The following is a 19,797-nucleotide window of genomic DNA, read 5'->3' as shown; positions in this document are numbered from 1 at the left end:
CCATCTTTTCTCTACTTTTGCACTGGGATATTCTTTGCATACCTTTTGAATTTTCTTCCAGTTTGTCATTCCAAAGCCTTTCATGTCAATTGTTTTGATGAACCTTTGTAATCTTTTGTCTGTCTTTGTGTACTGTTGACCTTCTGGTTTTAGTTAGTATCTCCTTCCACCTTAGCCTTAAACATCCTGTATGTGTCAGCTTCACAACCATTAATTTAAGCTTGCAACTTTTGAGGTCCAGCCACTGTATGTGTTCATCTTCACAGCCAGCCTTGACTTCTCTCACTGTCTTTGTTGTTTTGCTGTTTGCTTCATGTTCTAATACATGTACTTGGTGAAACAAAACCATAGCTGGACTAGGTGGTCATATTGTGCTCCTGTCTCTTGTGTTGTGACTGTGCATGACGTGTAGGGACTACACAGAAGAGAGGTTCTTGAACCCTTCACAAGCTGTTCTTGTTGGTTTTGTGTAAACCAGCACATAAAACTGGGTTGGTGAAATTTTACATCTGAATACTTTCAGAAAGACTATTGCATGTCAGAACTGATCTCTTTCTGGGTGCTAGGCCAGTAAGAGAAGACTGCTGCAGAAACATTTTTTCTGTTTGCCTCAGTAGTGAAGTCTGTCATTCTAGGTTTGTTCATGATGTGGAGCTCTGAGTGTGTATGAGGCAACTGGCAGTGCTTGGTGAGAGGCAGCAAAAATCACCTCATTGAAGTGCTCAGAGGCTCCAGCTGTATTAAAAAAAGGGTCTTTGCTGTATTTGTTTCTGCAGCACAAAAGACTTTTTAAAGCAGTAGCAGTTTTGCATGTTGGTGTATCCTTGGGAAAAGAACTGGAGTATCTGGATGTTGGGCTAAAATTACTGTGCAGCAATAGCTTAGAAATATTTTGCTTCTCCTTTTCTGTAAGAAGCAATTGCTTTTGTTCCTGTGATTTCTTATTCTAAGGTTGAAGTCTGCTCATAACTAGCAATGGAAAACTCTGGCCTTAGTCTTCATAGCAGCATTTAAAAGACGAAACAGCCACCATGTTTTCCCAGTGCAGTTAGAGTCAGAATTTCATAAAGCATTTAGTACAACATAAAGCAGTAGTACAATTCATCAGGATCTCAGAACAACATTTGTCCTTCTGGTTTGTAGTTAAGGGACTAACTACCTCAGTTGCTCTTATTTTCCATTCCTGAATCTCATGTTGTTTTAAAGTTACGATTCAGTTCTCTTTGGGGATGCCTTTGCTACTGATTTCACAAATCCAGTATCTGGAAAATAGGAAGAGTGGGATTTAAGAGTAGTGGCTGGATGCACATACTACCTGTGGGGAGAGACTGTTCAAACTGCTGTCTAACATTGAAGTCTTAGTGAAAAATGTTGCTTCAGAACTCAGAAGAATCCCATCAGATATTTTTGTTTGGGTTTGGTTTTTTTAATAGAAGTTGAGGTAAGTCATGCTGTCATCTTTCAATTCTAGAATTCCTTGCTTATGAGTTTTATAGATACTGTAATAAATAAGTGGTGATTCAGGTTTTTCTTCTTTCTTACTTTCAGCAGGAAACTGCCACATTATCTGTGTATTTTGAATATGTAGCATCATCTGAGGAGATATGTTTTTTTAGTGTGTTTCTTTTTTCCTCCTCTTTTGATTTCTTGGGAACCTCAGTGCACATTTGAGTAATAAGAGATGAATATGAGTTGATGTTTGAAGGAGAAAGCTTGATAAATTTGCTGGACTTTTGTACAGTAATTACTATTAAAAGAAAATTAATCTTTTTGTAAGACAGGTATATTTGCAGATACTTAAATCTTAATGTGTTATATCAATGGGATTGGTACATCCTTTATAATTGTTATAATCAGTTTAAGTCATAACACTCAATACATTTCCTAGTGCTGTATCTGCTGATTCTTACTTTTTCAATTGATGTTGATATTAATTACCTTATTTGATGTACAATTAAACAACCGTTGTTTGGGGTATTTTTAGAAAAAAATATTAATTTATTACAAAAAAGAAATCTGGCATTTATTTGAAACTTACCTATATGGAGCAATGTCAACAGCAGTATTTGGGAAAAGAGGATTAAAATATGCCTGGAGACCAGTTCAGTTCAGTAGGCAAAAGATTCAAGGAAGTTACTTGCACTTTCTTCATTTACCTCTCTAGTCAGAGCAATGATAAACTAAAGAATTATTGAGAAGACTGTACTTAGTGCTGGGCTTTGAAGTGCTAATATGGATGCTTAAGAATTTCTGGAACCTATCAAGACATGTAAATATTTAATTGCCTTTACAATAGTGTCTTAATTGTGGTCTTAACTTAATAATGTCTTAACATGAGCTCAGATAGCTCATGCTTCTCTTAATCTCTCTTTTCAGAGAGTAAAAGGGAGAGGATATAAAATTTTCACCTCCCTTCTTAATGTGTTAAAAATTTCAAAGAAAAATGCCCATTGCCAGCTCAGATGAGTCTCTGCGAAATCAAACTTGTGCCTGGAGATAATGTGCTTTCTACTATGGGAAGATTCAGTTATGTTTAGCTAATGGATAGATTTTTTCCTTGATGTTCCAGTACCCTCACAAAATTTTGGATGAAATGTGAACAAACCTGTAAAATGAAGTGTTCTTTTGTACCGTGCTATGAAAATCCAAAGCTTTTGATCATTTTCCCATCAGTCATTGGCTGGTAAATCGTGTTCCCAGGACTATTTATGTATTCAATGTGTGTGTACCTATTCAGGTGATGCAGCACATGATATTATTTTGTCACATTGCATGACTGAAGCTTGTACTGTTCCAGTACTTTCATGCAGCAGTCTAAAAATTGTGGTCTTAATGACCACTGATGGAGGACTGTAAGAACACATTAGGTAATCAATACCTCCATCTAGAGATAATCAGACTGAAGAACTTGTTTCATTTTTCCCCTTGGATTTTGCTGCAATAATTGTTTTATCTCTGCTTCTGAAGAACAATAAAGGAGTCTTGTCAGGATTTTTTCTTTATTTCCTGTTCTAGATGAAAAGTGTTCTGACTAGCAGATTCTAAGACTTGGTTAAATGCATGTTAAGTTTCATCTCAGCAGAACTGAAACCTGGAATAGTGCTGGATAAAATCTGATTAGGTAAGGATAACTGGAAGCTCAGGGAGGTGTTTAAAACTCTCCTAAGACAAATAAAAGCATAATATTTATTTATAGAAATAATGTGATATTTAACATTGTTTTAAAAAACGCATGGAAGTCAAATACTTTATTATTTGTCCAGCCATGGCAGTGTGGTCTGCAGCAGAGAATCTGGAGAGGAGGGGCAATCCTGTTTTCTATCATGTGGGTGCTGTTCAGATACCTTCAGCCTGCTGGCTCGCAGGGTAGCCACAGTTGGTTGCTGTTGGTCAAGAGGCAGTGGGGCAGTCATTATTGTAGTACCAGTGTTCCAGGACTTAGAAAAGCAGTTTTCAGCTGCTTAAATGGCAAAAGGATTGTAAATACTTAAACCTTCCCTGCTGAAATAGGAAATCAAGATTATGTTTTTTAAGAGGGAAATTGCAGCTTGGATTTGCAAAGGTAAGGATGTGGGGAAAAGGAAAAGTAATAAGAAAATTACTTTTTCTTCTGAGAACATAGCAACCACAGTGTGTCACACTTGTGGTGATTTGAGAGCTCTGACAGACAAACCCTGCACTGCATGGATCTGCACAGTTCCCTGATCCTTTCATGGAAGACTCAAGCTCCAAGAGCAAAGTGCAAGGAAAACAGTTCTATGTCACCTCTTCTCTTCCACAATAAATAATACTGATGAAATTGGAGTAAAGTGGCCTCTAAAGCACCAGGACTTAGTGGAAAATTTGTTTCTATGCATTAGAAGTTTTTGTTGAAAACTAAAGTTGACTGGTTTTCCAGTAGATTAGAACTGAGCAAGCTACTACTTGGTGAGACATTTCTAAAATACTTTTGAAAGCTGTATAAATACAATTTTATAATGTATTTTTAATCATGAAAAGCCCAACTTCTGTACTCTTGCCCTAAAACTACCTAGGACAGAAATGTGTGCTTATATATTGAAAAAACGTGGAGGTATTTTGTAAGATTTCTAACTAGTTTAGGACAGCTGGGCTCTGGTTTTACAAAGTAGAACAACTGGAAATATAATGATACCTTTCTGGGGGAAAAAGAAAAAGAATGGTGTGGCTTTTTGGTGTCTTGTTTTTCCCTGTTCTCTTTTTTTATTATACTTCTCCCCCTCTCTCTTTCTGCACAGGGTGGGTATTCTGCTCCCTCCTTCTCTCCCTGGCAGGGCTCATTCCAGGGCATCCCTCGGAGTGTTCCACCGCACCGCAGACAGAGTGAGTCTGTACCTCTCACTCATCTCCCTCACCGTGTTCCAGTAGAAGCTTCCCCTTTGCACGCACCGTTCATCTCGTAGTCTCCTCCTCTCTCAGGCAGATCTCCAGGCATACACCATAGTCTGTGCCTAACAAACCGCTTCCTTCGGCCAGCGTACGAGCAGCTACAACTCATAGCTTTATAACAGTTCTTAAATGCCAATAGACCTCAGCAGTTCTTCAGGCAAACCCGAGTAGGCCCTTGTTTCCAGTCTTTGTCTTAACATCAGTCTTGCTTGCTGCATTTCCCTGTTTTCCATGGCTGTGATGCACTCTCCTGTCTGTGTGTGTGTTCTGTTTGCTCACGCGTCCGCACGCACGTCTGTGGGTGCGTTCATGTCAACGCGTCGTGGTTGTACAGAAAAGTGTTGGTGGGACAGTGTCACTTGCATTGTCTCTCACAAAAAGTTTTAACTTTTCAGAATGGCTTCCCTCAAACTAATTATTTTCCCTCCCTCCTCGGTATTTGTTGTAAAAAGGCTTCTCTTACATTGAAGTGGCTGTTGCACAACTTGCATGATTTATTAACGTTCCTTATGCGCTAGCTACAATGCAGGCTGATATAAGATGCATTTGTTCACTTGGCTTGGATCTGCAAAACAAAAGACAATTGCTGATTTTAAAACTGTATGCTTACGTAGACATAGAGAAATGGTAAGTTTTATTTTGTGCTTTGGTATTGCATTTTGAACAGATAACTGTTTGAAGAAATATAACTACTTCGTAACGCTAAAGTTATATTTTTTAAATGTACTGTAATTTGCAAATTACAGTGTTTGCCTAGCAAAGCTCAAGAGTGTATTTGGACAAGAAATAAAGGCAAAGTAAAATTATGGAAACAAAGTAAGATTTCCAGGGCCACTGGAGATCTGAAGAGTAAGCTGCACTTTGGAAAACTAAGCTTACATATATTTCACACTGCAATAATCTTTACTTCTATCGATCACCAGAAAAAAAATCCAATATTTTGTAAACTGTGCTTCAGATACTCTCTTGACGCTTCTGTGACAATGTTCATGTAAACAACTCATCAGGAATGCACAGCCTGTTTCATGGGCTTTTCTCTGTGCAATAAGGGATGTGCTTCATTTTTCTGTGGTGTTTGATGTGGGACTCTGTGTGTGTACTGAACATAGAACCCCGAAATCTGATGATTGTGCCTTCTGTTGCTGAGTGGAGGGGCCAGCAGTAGCACAGCCTGGGTGATTCACTGTCCTATCAACGGAGACTGACTTCAAGGAGATCCTCAGACCTGAGGATCATACAAATGTTATGGTTTTGGGGCTTGGAGACTGACTGGAGGGTCAGAATAGGAGGACGGTGTCCCAGCTGCCCTGTAAGCTTCTGGTGTCCCATCATTCACAGTGGCTGCTTAGCTGAAGAAGAAAACTTTGCTTGCTAATCTTGCCGCTTTTCTGAGCCTCCACCTCATCCCTCACTAACTAGGGTGGCCTCTTATTTGGGATTCCAAAGTAAACTTTTATTACTAAAGCAGGTTGGATTTTTTAGTATGCATCTTATATGTTGCATTCAATTAATTGCTAGTAAAGGAAGTAAAGCAAATGAAAATGCGCCCTTGACTAGTTAGCCTAAACTATAATTAATGTATTGTTTAGGAAAGTAAGTTTCCACTAGTGGAGTGTTCCTAGCTTTTTTTTTAAGCCTGAGGTTTCCTCTATAGAGCAATAACGGAATAAAGTATACATTAGGAGGTTCCTTAGACATTTTAAATTAAATTATTGAAAAATCACTGGTTTATCACTGTGTGAACAGTTCTGTAAATTAAAACATTACTGGAACAGTCACTAGCATACTTCTTTCCCACTTGGTTCAGTGGTTTCAGTATTCAGGTTTTGGAGCTGGTATGAAATGCCAAATATGGGGTTTTAAGGCAAATGCTGAGCGAGCATCACCACTGAGTAGGACAGCCTGAAACACTAATGTCAGTGTTCTTTTGCACTAATACAGAGAAGATGATGGAAACATGAGGTAGTCTCAGGTTTTTTTTGGCTGTGTTTTCTGTATAGACTTGGAAGTCAAGCACTTCTTTCCTAACTTCTGGATCCTGAACCTAAAATATCATCTCTGCATATGAATTCTGCAGGTTTCTTCACTGTGCTGTTGCTAGCTGATGGATACATAGATCACTTACAGGCACTGTAGGTTATGAGGGTGTAAATCTATAAACTGTTCATATTACAGTGTATAAACAACTAAAAATAATTTCCCTCCTGCTGTACAGGACAGGAAATATATCCCTGCTAGGTAATATTACACTAGTGTAGGTTTATGGTTCTCTTTAAGCACCAGTCACAATGTCAGCACACCTGCTGCTGAACTTGCCTTAGCATATCACTGCACTGCAGTCACATACTTCACATACTTCAGCATTGGATGTATGTTTTTCACTTTTAATGACAGTTAATTTTTAATATGTACACATTTATTAATTTCATGTTTTTTCACCAGCCTTGGAAACAATTCAGCACTTTGCATTTCATAAACCCTTTGATAACAGTACATTAGTTTTTAGGAATAAAAACCAAATCATTTTGTTCCTGTAATTCCCATGTGTTTTGAACTAAACTACTGTATAAGGGTCATTTATTTTTCTTTAGGTCATAGGATATGTTTTGATGACATCTCGAACTTTATTCAAAACAGTTAAATCCTTTCCATTTGTGTTATGGACCTTTAATGATGCAGCTCTAGAAACAGACATTTAGAATACACATTGGTAAGGAAGCAATCATGAGTTTGTGTTCTAATACAGGAATATTACACCACCTTCTCTAGGGCCCTTACCCCAAGTGCTTCTCCACACAGAAATGCTGATCAGAATTGCTTTGTTATTCAAGCATTGCAGTTGTTGCATCTCCACTTAGTGTGCACGTCCTGGAAGAACATTTATTTAGACTTTTTGTATGTAAGTATTACAGATAGAGATAATCTAAGCAATTCTGGCAGGTGACACACAGCTTGTTATCACCAGGAAGAAAGCTTCTCTATGCCTAGTGACTATAAATCAGATCCAGGCTGTGCTTTTTCATACATTTTCTTTTAAACAAAGACATGTTGCTGAAATGTTTCCAAAGCTTTATGGACCGCTACAGCTTTGTAGGGTGTTCGAAGTGTTTGTGTTAGCAGAAAAAGTTTCTCCAGAGCATTAGCTGGGAGGTTCTGTGACCAATTATTAAAAAGATCCTGGAATCATTACATACTGCCTTTTTTATGTAATTATTTTTGCTCCAAGGGTGTTCAGCTATATGAAGAGTCTTTTAGGAAAAACTCTTTTCCTTCCAACTTCAGTACTTACAGAGTCAGCTACAAGAGAAAGGACTGTTGCACCAAACTAAATTTATGTTTGCAAAAAACCCCTTGATTTTGTATATGGTCATATCTATCTGCTTGCTGCACATATATCCATATTTGTGGATGAAATACCTGCCTTGATGTAGTTATATATTACGTGAAGTAATTTTTCTTTGAAAAAATAAAATTTTCCAAGTTGGGGTTTCTGTACAGACTATGTGGAAAGAATAATAATGCTTTGCCACATTACCAATTATCTTACTAGCCTCATGTCTGGCAAATGATGCTTAAAAAAACACTGTTGTTTTGTGTCATTATCTGAGGTCATTCTCCATACTGCAGAATCCTGTATTTTAATGCTGGAATATGGATATAATACAGCTAGATCAAAGGGAAAGAAAAAAAAAAGTTCAAAAAGAAGGTATTAGCAAATGCTACAGATTAAAGGTGTGAAATGCTGATGTTTTCCAGAGGTAAAAAATGAGAGCTGTCTGATGCAGCCTTTCAGCAGGGCTGTGTCTGCACAGGCCATGGTTTGAAATGACAGCTTATCCTGTGCCAAGGTAGTGAGAGGAGGGATGGCAGAACTCATGAGGAAATGAAAGAGTTACGTAGCAGAGTTTGTGACCCTTCCCTTCCACCCCTTTCCAAAAGGAACCTCTGGTAGTTGTCTCTTCCAACTCGTGAGTGATTTGCTAGGAAGATGAGTCACTAAAAATGAGGGCAATATGATCCAAGGATGGAATGCTGTGTCTTTAATGACCTTGCTGTTCAGGGTTAGATATTGAACATTCATATGCATGGATGCAAAGATTTTTCTTTTATACAGTTTTAATAATACAAACAAATTCTAGTTGCAGTATTTGGAGTATAGGAGATTAACTGCTAAAAACCTTGAAGTTGTAAGAGCAAAGGTAGCCCATGCTGGTCTTCCTATAAATGTTTTTGTATTGCATTACTTAAATACTGTTGCTTCCTTTGTTTCTTGAAGGAGGATTAAAAACCAATGGGGGACACGGTAATTACAATTGAAATGGTGAAAAGTTGCAGTTCTGTCATGGCAATTGCTCATTGTTTTGTCTTGGTCCTCTGACATCATTGTCCTTGTCTTTTTCTTGTCTCTGCTTTCCATTATGCCATTGGCAAGGAGTTGAGAAGTTAGTCCATTACTTCTGTGATAAAGCGTGGTACAGTACAACTTCAGATTTATTCCCACCTCTCCCTCACGCATTTTCACTTTTGGGTTTTTTCTTTGCCCTGTGCATGATGCATGTCTGTGGGAGATATGCATGCAGTTCTTGGACTTTCCATTGCATCGCTTCCCTCCTTCCTCAAGATACTGCAGGGAGAAAATGACTTTATTTCATTCTACAGAGATATTATAAAGGGAATCAAGATGGGGACCAAGATAACCAAAGCAAAACTGAAGGGAATTTTTAGCTAATGAATGAATATCACAGTCATGACCACGTTTTAAACTTCTTTAATAGTCCATTTAACTTCTTGAACAGTACAACATGATGTTTCAGTTTTCCAGCACAAAGCTACTACAGTCTCAGTAGTTCGATAACTGTACAATAGTGGTAATCCTTGTCGTGGATGTCATCTTTCTCTGGATGATGTAACAGCCAGTTTTACTTGAGACAAATAATAGAAAAATCTCTTGGGCTAATGAAGTAGGGTGTGAATTGAGTAATTTTGATTAGTGCTCAATATTTAGAAGGCTTTGAAGCTCTTGCCAGTACAGAAAAATCAGTTTCTTTGTGCAGAAAGGAGCACAAAGCACTTTGTCGAATGTACTTCCAGTTTGAGGAGGACTAAGTGTCTTCAGTTACATTGTACTTGAAATGTTTGAATCCAGCTTTGCACTTTAGGAGCATCCCAGAGGAGTGCAGATATTTGTTTACCTGCATGTTTTCTTTATGGGACATAAATAGAAGTCTGGGTAGCATGGCAGTCTATTCCAAGTCATGGTGTGTCCCACCCCAGAAATATTACCTGAAGTGCACTCAAAACAATGCAGATGAAACACTGTTTTAGGTCTTGTGTGAAATAAAATACTATGCCTGGAAGGCAGAATGCTTTTTTCTTTTTCTCTTCCTTCATGTGATGGAATTCACCAGGTACTTCAGTCGTTCAGCTGGCTTATTGTTTTTACCAGTAACATGGTCAGAATTTCAAAGACTTTCTTTGTAAGAGGAGAACTTGTATCTAGTACAAAGATATGGGCTGTGGGTGGCAATAATGTCAGTGTTGGATACCTTGTGAACCGTTATGTGCATATTTTGCAAGTGGCATTTTGCTGCTTTTAGTGTCATTTTGAATGTTAATGCATGTAGAAATTTGATTATATTAAAATCTGTCATTGTGATAATTGGACAGATCTTGAGTAGAAATATACATTTACAAAGCAGTACAGCATTTAAAACAACTGGGCAAAGATGATACCAGAGCTCTGGTGTCCTCATAATTCTGAGCACGTAGACATTTTCTACCTTAGTATCACTTAACTTTCTAGGTAATAAGCTGCTTAGACCTTTTAAGGTTACAAAGGATAATGAGGAAAACATGTATTTGGCTGTTTTCATGTGTAAAATGCAAAATTGCCTGAAGGGAAGAGCTCAAACACTACCTAGCCTTTGTCAGAAGAATTCAAAATAGCATTATTGAAACCTTGATGGCTTTGCTGTACTCCAGATGTGTTTGTATTTAACTCAACTTTCCATACAAATTTCGTTTCTTCTGTAACTTGCCAATTTTTAAATTTTGTTGATTAGTATTGCTAGAATTATTTGATATTAAGTTAGAATTTTTATTGATTAGTTTAGATATTTCTCTGTGTTTTTGAAAACTAGCATTTAAAAACCCTTCCTAGCTGAGGGAGAAAAATTTTATGACAATTATTTTTCCACATTTGACACAATACTGTGGGATATAAATGTTTTAACTTTTTTTATTTCAAGTGGGATTAGAAAATAGGATTTATTTGTTGTAATATTTACATGGGAATTGGGTACACATTGCTTTGGTTTCTGGATTCATTATTAGCAGTTTTGGTTTTGCAGGTGAGATCTCAAATCAGTAAATCATTTTGGCTAACATCATCCTGTCAACTCCTAGACTGGAAGGATAATAACTTCTGTAACCCAAACATAAACACTGGAAAATGGAAAAAAAAAAATGTGGAGGACTAATTTAATTTAAGCTGTGACTCTCTGTGTATGGAATTATTCCTTGTGTTCAGCTTTTCCTTCCTATAGGATTGTATGGTTAAGAAGGTTTTAAAACGTTAAGCTAGTTTTGGGTCACATAAGGAATAATGTTTTGGTACTCATTTGATGCCATTTTGGAGGCTTTTTTGCCTGTTTTTTTAATCTTTTTACTCTTTCCAAAGCAGTCATGTTTTGGCTGCTCAGGATATTTGCCTTACATGTCTGTCAGTGATAGTGGATGCCACAAATCCAGATTTTGCCTTGCCTTACGAGACAACTCTTATATTCTAAAGGGAAAACCTGCCCATATATAAAAAATAGATGGAGAAACCTTGATTTTCCTCTCATTAACCTTTAATTTTTTTTTCTTGATGAGGAATTTTGAGGATTCAGTTTTCAGTAGTAATCCTGCCAGGGAAAAGATGAAAAGCCTAAAGAGTCCTGAGATGGGCTATGGCCCTAAATGTGTAACGGGAATCTGGCATGCACAGCTATCATTGCATTCTTCCTGCTGATTCCTGAAGAGCTAAGAAGACCAGACAAATAATGGGTTTTCTCTTTAGAACTTGTGAATAATTCAGGAGAGTGACTAAAATGACACTTAGTCAAATCTCCCTAACACAAACATTGATTCTTTTTTATTTACTCTATTTCACTAGTAAATAGAATAAGCCTGTTTACTGTGTACATGCAACCTGTCAGCTGGTAAGAATCCAGGTAGTTGAGTGATGACTAGTTGGCAGGAGTTCGGTTCCCCTCCTTTGTAAAGAAAATGAGAAAAATAATCCAAACCTGCTAAAAGTTTAGGTTTTAATAGATTTTGGGTTTTGCCACAAATTGCAGATTTTTAAATAATGCTTCCAGGATCTGTATCCAAGTTGCAGGTCTCGGATGTATTGTGAAGCTAGTGCACCATTAAACTTTTAAGTCTCTTTACAGGGCAGAACAAAGAGAATAGAAATTACCCAGAAGAGGTACTGATGATTCTCTTACCTGATGTGTGTTTGATTAGATTGTATCTTCTGATAAAATGTAAAATTTTCTACAGTTCTCTTTATCCCATGGCTATCAGTGTGGTAGAATGTGGTCTCTACTTTCATATGAACTCTGTTTCTTTATCAGCCCATTTAAAATCAGTTCAAGATAAAACAGTTACCTAAGCTTAGTCAGTAGCCTGATTGGCACATATTTCCACCAGATTTTCTGGCCTCAGTAAGGCAAGGAAATGGCCTGTAAGTTCATGTGGTCCATCCAACTCCTTTCCTGCCTGTGCAGTAAGAGGGTTGGGGTAGTTGAGGTCAATATGCACTGAGCAGAAATTAAAGCTGGACACAGCTGTTGCATTGGGTTAAGCATTTGGTTAGAATTGATCTGCATCGACGTTAATTCTTGCGTTGTCCTGCAGATTTGGGTGAAACCATCAACCATGCCTTCTTCATCTTTCCTTTTTAAGCCGGTCGGTTTCCTTTTTGTCTTTATGTTGTTGTTTATTACAGTGCTGGTATACTTTTTTTCACTTCAGTTACGAATTCCATTTGTGTGTGTCCCATGACCCATCCTGTTTTGCCGAAGTCAAAGTTTTGATTTAAAAACCCAGATATAAAGCCCTTATCAAGCATCCAGTCAGCTCACGTTGGATTCTGAGTGTATCTGGTGTCTTCTGTGCCTAATATATTCTTGTATTATTTTCTCTTTAACAGCCTCAAGTACTACAGCCTTCCAGCAGCCTTCCCAATTCCACAGACCTCGCCCAGGGAAAACTAATAAAAACTCCACATATCGAGGCCCACAGTGAATATCCTAAACCAGATCTGCATGACAGTAGAAATCATCAGAATCGAAATGCTGCAAATATCTCTCTCCCAAATAGCCTGAATGACGTAAACGCTTCAACAAGTGTACAGTTAAACACAAAAGATGAAAATGCATCATATTTGGACAATTTGAAGAACAAAAACATTGAAGACCCTGGAGAGGTGGCTAGTAATAAGAAAGGTACATTACCACCTCGTCCCCACTTTCAGACCTCTACACAAGCTGATGCTCCAGAGGTGCAGACTGGATTACCTGTGAAAGGTCAACCCTCATTCACAAACCAGGCTTCTCAGCCAAAGACTTCAAGAATCGTGAAACCCCCAACTGCTTTAGTGCCTCCTACCATGGCCGTTCCCATACGATCTGCAGATCACTCTGCTGCTTCCAAGGAACGTGAGCTTCTACCACTGAGTAGTTCCACTCAGCCACAGCCAACATCTGGGCAGGATAACCTGAAGGGTAAACAGAGTCAGAAAGTGTCTAAACTTCGCCCACCAACTACATCCTTCGTCAAATCCAAGCAAGTGAGCAGTCAGAAATCCACGCCAGTACCTCCAGAGCCTCAGAACACCTCCCTAAAGTCTAACATCCCAAGGCCACCAGTCCAGAGAAAGGAAAGTGTGCAGACGCACTCCGCTGGGGTGCATTCCGGGGACAGCATGCCCTCCGGTCGGCATTCCCGCCTCCCGAAACCAAAGACACACTGAGGCCGTCCCGCATCTCAGCGCTCGATGCCACGCCATGTCCCACTTCCCGTCTTGAGACTGCCTTGGAGCCTGCTGTACCTGCAGCTTGCAAATCCTGGGTCACTGTTCCAAACTGCATCTTCTTTAGGGTTTGCATTCTCCATCCTGCTGTGTTCTGAGGCTGATGTTACGAGCTGTGCAGTTTCTCTTGAGAGTGCTTTATTTTATCGTTGATCTGTAATAAAGATGGTATTGCAATCTTTGTAATTAAGCAAATACTGAAGTCTGTGGTAACCACAAATGCCAGAATGCTGCACTATTTATTTCAGGATGGCAGAAATTATTTCTTACCTCTGTTTGAATTATTAGACAATGAAATTGCTGTTCTGTTTAACTTCTTGGTTCTGAGTATTCGTTAGGTCAGAGTGGTAGAAAATTAGACTGACTAGCAGATGTTTTATTGGCCATAATTCTGACTCTGTATTCCAGAGGCCTATGCAAAAATCCTTGTATTTATCATTCTCTCAAGACTGACATATTTAATGTTATTTAATCTCATGGGTTGGGTGGGTTGTGTTGTTTTGTTTTGCTGTAATCTGAAGTAGCTCTGTTCTTTATTTATCCTGTTTTCACTGTTCACAGACATTAGGCAGATTTCACAGGGTGAAACGAATCTTCTCGCTTAAACATCCTCATTTGTTAAATGATTGTGGTATGTTTTTATTGTGTTGAATAGACACATTACTGTGTAGATTCTTGAAATGCAGTGCTAAGGATGTTTGTCCAAACCTTCCAATGCAGGCTCTTAGGAATTGGTAAGTAGGGAGCCTCTGGGAATAAGGGGTCCAGAACACCTATGTTGAGGTTGCACAACATGCATTTTAATTAATATTTTAATTTTTTATTGTTCTGCTTGTATTTATTGATTTCTGTTTAATATTGAAAGGCTCTGAAGTACCTGACTTGAAATTTTGCACAAACTTTGCCATATATGTAAGAATTTGAAACTATTTTACAGAATAAAACTTATATTAAAAATGCAACTATTTTTTAAAAAGGAAAAAAATTAACCCCACTTATTTGCTTTGAGCAATCCTATTATGTCCTAATTCAGAGCTGGTACTCTTAAGAGTTTTTCAAAGATGTGTTATTTCGGGTTTTTTGTATTTTTTTCTTTTTTCTTTTTTTTTTTTTTTTTTTTTTTTGTAATTTCTGAAGAAGTGCATAACTGGTAAGGAGCTTCTTGGGGAAATTAAGCAGAAAAAAAATCTACATTTTTGTACTCTCTAGGAGAAATATTTTTTTCTGAAAGTAGTCTTGGTGCACTCTGGGACCATGACACGAATGATGCGAGTTACATGTGCGCATATCCAGTGAAGCTTTGCAGAAATTTTTTATGTCCCATCTCCAATTCTTCCCAGCTTTCCCATGACTCTCTTGGATGCCCCTGGTTTTGTTTTTTTGTGTGGTTTTTTTTTTTCTGTTCTTGAGTTGGTTTTAAAATCATCAGCAGAAGGCTGCTGCAACAAATTTGGCCCATAATCTGTTCCTGAAGAGCACATCATGTCAGTAAAATGCAACACAGTGTTATTTTGTTCTAGGCTCTGGCTGTAGGACATTGACATATTACAGTATTTTCTTTGAGAGAATTAAAGTGAGTAGGTGTAGACATTTCATAAATGAATTCAATATTCAGCTTCTATAATATAAGCCCTTTAAGTGGGGGTATCCTGATGGATACGTCAGTTGGGTGAAGGAAAAAAGAGTCATCTCACCTGAGTTTTCAGTACATTGTTGATATTCAAGAATTATTTTGGATTTCTTACACTGTAATTTTATGTAACTGAAGATGAAGCAGAAAAATGAAAAGCTTGGGGAGGGAAATGGGTAGGGGGAGATTCTTTTTCTGAACTACTTAGATCAGTCTGAAATAAGGGACCTGCAGGACCTTCTGTGAACTGAGGTGATGACAATGTAAGCAAGACATGACAAGACAAATAATGTTGTTATAGTTGATATAGGATCAGAAACCACAATGTGAGATAGCAGTAACAATTATGCTCTGGTAATAAATTATTTCCACAAAAAGCATTGAATTAGTGGTATTTAGTGTACGTATTTACTTTCAATAAGAAAATAAAACTCACTTTTTTATATTCCCCAAAACTAGCTCCTGGCAGCTAACTGTGTTTCTCAGGAGTTTAAAGACTGCTGAGGGAATGATCAGATTCCTGGTTCATTTTCCGGTCCATATAGATTTCTATGGAAGGTGTGTTTTTTAAGTTTACTTTCCTTGAAGAGAAGCTGATTTTATTGTTAGTTGTATATGATTTTGTGTAAAAATACAATTTTCACCTAATGTTATTGACAGAAATTCATCATCTGCTTCATATTCTGGAGGTATCGCCAGCCTGATTTAGTGATGTTTCAATTTTTATGTTTACATTTAAAAGTATAGATATCTATACCTTTATTCATATCTGCACCTTTACTGAAAATTAAGGAGATGATCAAAGCAAATTAAGCAAAGAATATCGAGATGGTCAAGGTTTTCATTAAAAAGACAGTTCCTAATTTTTCTTTCCAGAAGAAAATCTTATATTTATATGGGCGTGTACATATGTATTAAAGGAACATAAGTAGATTATAGTCCTTTTTTATAGCATTTCCCCATTTTGTTCTGACAGGTTAGTGAGACACTGAGCTGGAGCCAGCAGGATTTGATCATGGATGAGACAGATGCTAGCCAGGCTTGTGTTTGTGTTCAGCTGCTAACCTCGCATCCCTCTAGGACAACTGCATGTTTGGGCTCTTTACCAGGGAAGGCTCTGTTGCACGTATAGTAAGTCCAGAGTATGGCAAAGCCTGTCACGAGATGGGCAGCTGGGAGAGAAGTGGTGAAGTGAGATTTGAAGCTTCACCTTGGTGAAAGATGGGCTTTGGGGAGTGATGGATGAGAGGGCACTGAGAGTGCTTGTCAAATGGGATTAAGAGAGTATTTTCAGGTATCATATCTACCTTATGGAAGGTGCAGATATATCATCAGTACTGGTGCAGATTATCCAAAATGTGTGCATTTAAGTATTTGATATCTTCAGGGTTTTTTTTTAGGTTTATAAAACTGATTTATTGCCATTTTTTTTGTTTTGATTTCTCATTCTTTTGTGCAATATTCACAAAAGTATTAAACTACTGTTCAGTATGTGTGTACAGAGGCAATTACGCATTTTAACAAGTGAATAAACACAAAAGAAAAGAACAGAATTGCACTTTAAATGAGCTTTATTGCTTGGAGTTGTGCCTAAAATGATCTAGATGCCTCCTGCTGTGTGTGGCTTTTGTTTGAAACAAATTTCCCCTGTAGTGTTGCTGTTTCCAAGGTATTTTCACATCACTTTCACAGGATCGATATGCACTCTAGCATGTTTAAAAGTATTCATATAGCGTACTGAGTTTTTGTTGTGCAATGACTTTAATTTAACCGTGGAATTCTAACAGTGATGATACAGCCAAATCATTATTACCTTCCCCTTCCCTGAAGCAAGCACTTCCTACTGCCAATCAAAGCCAATGGCAAAATTTCCCTAGGACTAGCATAGCTCTTAAAGAAGAATGGTCCCAGAATATGGTTGTGAGAAAAGAAGTGCAATATTATCTCTCCAACTTTCTCAAAATAATTACAAAGACCCTGAAAATCCAAAATGGCACAATTTTGATGCAGTTTGAAAAAAAAAGAGTTCCTCAACTTTCCATTTTATAGCAGTGAGAGTAGGCATAGCAACTAGACTGCATTATAGGTCAGTACAGTTCATTTCAGCCTTTATCTAAATGCTGATTTGTTGTAACGATGCCTGAAAACTGAATACCATTTGCGTGATTTCCTTTGTTTGCATGTCACAGCCATATGCACATTCTAAAGTGTCATACTGGGGTAGGTTGCATGTTGCGGGGGGGAAGTATTTCTGGTTTTGCACAGCACATAATTCTCTTAAAATGTACATTTTCTTGCTGTACAAATGGAAATCAGTTCTTGAATTGGGCTTCCGTAGCTGTTCCTTATCTCGTTACAGAGGCTTTTCCTGAGCAGAGTGGATTTAATGCGATCCTGGTGGTAGGGCTCAGTGTAGTCATCTTACAACTGTGCTTTCAAGGAAATTCAGTCACTGTTATGGTAAAGCTGCTCACTGCCTACTAATTGTAAAAGCACCACCATAAAACCAACATAATTCCTGTGTAGCAAAATCTTCAATTCAATTCAATACTAGCTAAAACAAGAGGTACCCTTACTATCTGCTTTGTTGTTTTTGGTTTTTTAACCCAGGCCAGAGTAAATACTGTATATTGGAATTTGCTTGTAAAGTTGATTAAAAAACCTGTATGTAAAAATTCTTTCCTCAATGTTGCTCTAGTGAATAAAAATAAAAGTCATAATTCTAATAAGTATCTCTTTCTCTTGACTATTCATGTCTATGCTTTTTCAAGTCATTGTGCAAAATGCAGACAGAACTGTAGGCAGAAAATCTGGGGGGACACGGAGATTAGGCTTACACTTAAAATGGATTTTTTTCTTGGAATTGTCTTTCTCCAACAGAAATGGCAGGCTTTTAGTATGACACTGTTAATAAAGGAAAAAAAGAAAAGGAGGGGGAAAAAAGATAGAAGAGCTAAACATTTTAATGTATTGATTGCAGATGAACGTGGACTGACATGGTTAGTTCTTAAAGGTATGTTATTGCACCTATAGTGCAGTTAAGAGAACTATTAAATACTCTTCCTAAGTATTTAACGAGTTAAAATCTTTATCATAAGATACTTCGAGGGAGTTATTTCCCCACAGAAGTCCAAATGAATACAATGTGTGCAAATATGCAAGTCCTAATTGTATGTCAGTATTTTGCCCATGGTTTGAATGGTGTGCTGTTCTTGAGATGAAAGAAAATCTGCTCCATTAATTAATCTGACCTATTTCAGTAGATGGAAGTTGAAGTTTGAAATTATGATAAAAAAGGGAGGAAAATTCTGTAGTTTGAAGAAAGAGCATTTAAATAGACTGTAGGCAGGCACTTGTAATCTTTAACCTAATGTTAGCTTCAAGATGGCCTTTGAAAATTTGCATGGATTTTGGGGGTGGAAAGAGCTGCACAGGGTTTCCAAGTTCAAACCAAGAAGGAAGGAAGGTACTGTAAATGAATCCTCCTGTAGTCCTCCTGGGTGAGTGTGCTCTTTGTTACTTGTAGCCCAGATGGTGTTACTGTGATGTCTAATCCTTATCAATGTGATCATCAGGTGTTAAAACAGCTGATGCAATGACTATGGAAATAGTGTCCCTGAAAGCTGTGATTGACAGCTTCCCTGTCTTCCTCCTCCAGAGGCAAAGGCTTCCTCAATCTGCTGCTGTCCAAACTGAGAACAGTGGTTTCCTGACTGAAGCAGAGCTGCTTTGTTGCTGTTGGGCAGCATGTTACACGTGGGGAGGTGAGAGAGGGTGAGACATTTCAGACATTTCCCTTCCTTTGCAACCCAGACTGAACACCCCAGCACTTTGCCTTTGACAGAAATGGCTGGGGGTTTTATGAGCACCATTGAATACAGCTGAACCACAAGACAAGTTAATATTAAGCTATTTGTAACATCAACCAGATTTGTGCAGTTGCTGCTTGCCCTTACGGGTAATGGGTATTAGCTTGCCCTTATGGGTTATGGGTATTAGCTGCTGTTTCAACAATAATTGGCTTGTAGTAGAAAGCACTGAACATAAATGCTCCAGCTCTAAAAATCAGTTGCTCAGATATTTAGTGCTAATCAGTCAATCTGAAAGCTAAAAGGGTGGGTTTCTGTTAGGATTTCTGATAGTTTTCTCTGAAGCCACAGGCAGTAAGAGCTGTCGGGTCTCATACTGTATGTGGGGTGTGCTTCAGGCTTGTTCCAAGTCCTCACTGAAAACACAGTATGAGTTCCTAGTAACATGCTGAAGGCAGAAGTAATTTACCAGTAGCCCTGTTTTAAGAAGGATTTTGAATTTGATTATTCCAAAGCAGAGTACAATCTGAAAACTGAGCTGTTTAAAATGCTTCCCTCCATCACAGGCTCTGAGAATCCCTTCAGTTGTCTGAAATTGTCTGTTTCATGACACAGGTTGGCTTTTGAAGCCTGTTACAGTGCAAGCCCCTGAAATAGTCCAAGATGAGAGGTGTTTAAAACCAGTTGTAGATATGGGATATTCCAACAGTTACTTCACTTTGGTTTAGGTTTTTTCCTGAAAATTCCATAGAAATGCAGCAGTTTGGGAGAAGCATTTAGATTTCAGTGGAACTTCACAGTTGACAATGTGGTTCTCAGTACCTCTCCAGTCAAAACAATTATTTAGGTTTTACTTTGAAGAGACCTGATAA

At 38.0% G+C, this 19,797-nt stretch overlaps 1 protein-coding gene across 4 annotated transcripts in view; it reads left to right on the top strand.

The window, feature by feature from the left end:
• Positions 1 to 17,848, top strand: part of CCSER2 (coiled-coil serine rich protein 2) — a 61,383-nt gene extending 43,535 nt beyond the window's left edge. For 2 of the 4 annotated variants that reach the window (XM_053984087.1, XM_053984086.1), the window contains exons 10-11: positions 4,257 to 4,341; positions 12,605 to 12,784. In XM_053984087.1, coding sequence (XP_053840062.1) covers positions 4,257 to 4,341; positions 12,605 to 12,699 — 180 coding nt within the window. In that variant the 3' untranslated portion in view covers positions 12,700 to 12,784. Of the gene's footprint in view, positions 1 to 4,256; positions 4,342 to 12,604 lie in introns of all 4 variants that reach the window. The other 2 variants (XM_053984085.1, XM_053984084.1) reach the window with 1 other exon arrangement.
• The last annotated feature ends 1,949 nt before the right edge of the window (positions 17,849 to 19,797 follow it).

This window comes from Vidua macroura, chromosome 8, assembly GCF_024509145.1.
Source record: "Vidua macroura isolate BioBank_ID:100142 chromosome 8, ASM2450914v1, whole genome shotgun sequence".
NCBI classification, from domain to species: domain Eukaryota; kingdom Metazoa; phylum Chordata; class Aves; order Passeriformes; family Viduidae; genus Vidua; species Vidua macroura.
This window is presented reverse-complemented; position numbering and strand designations above follow the sequence as displayed.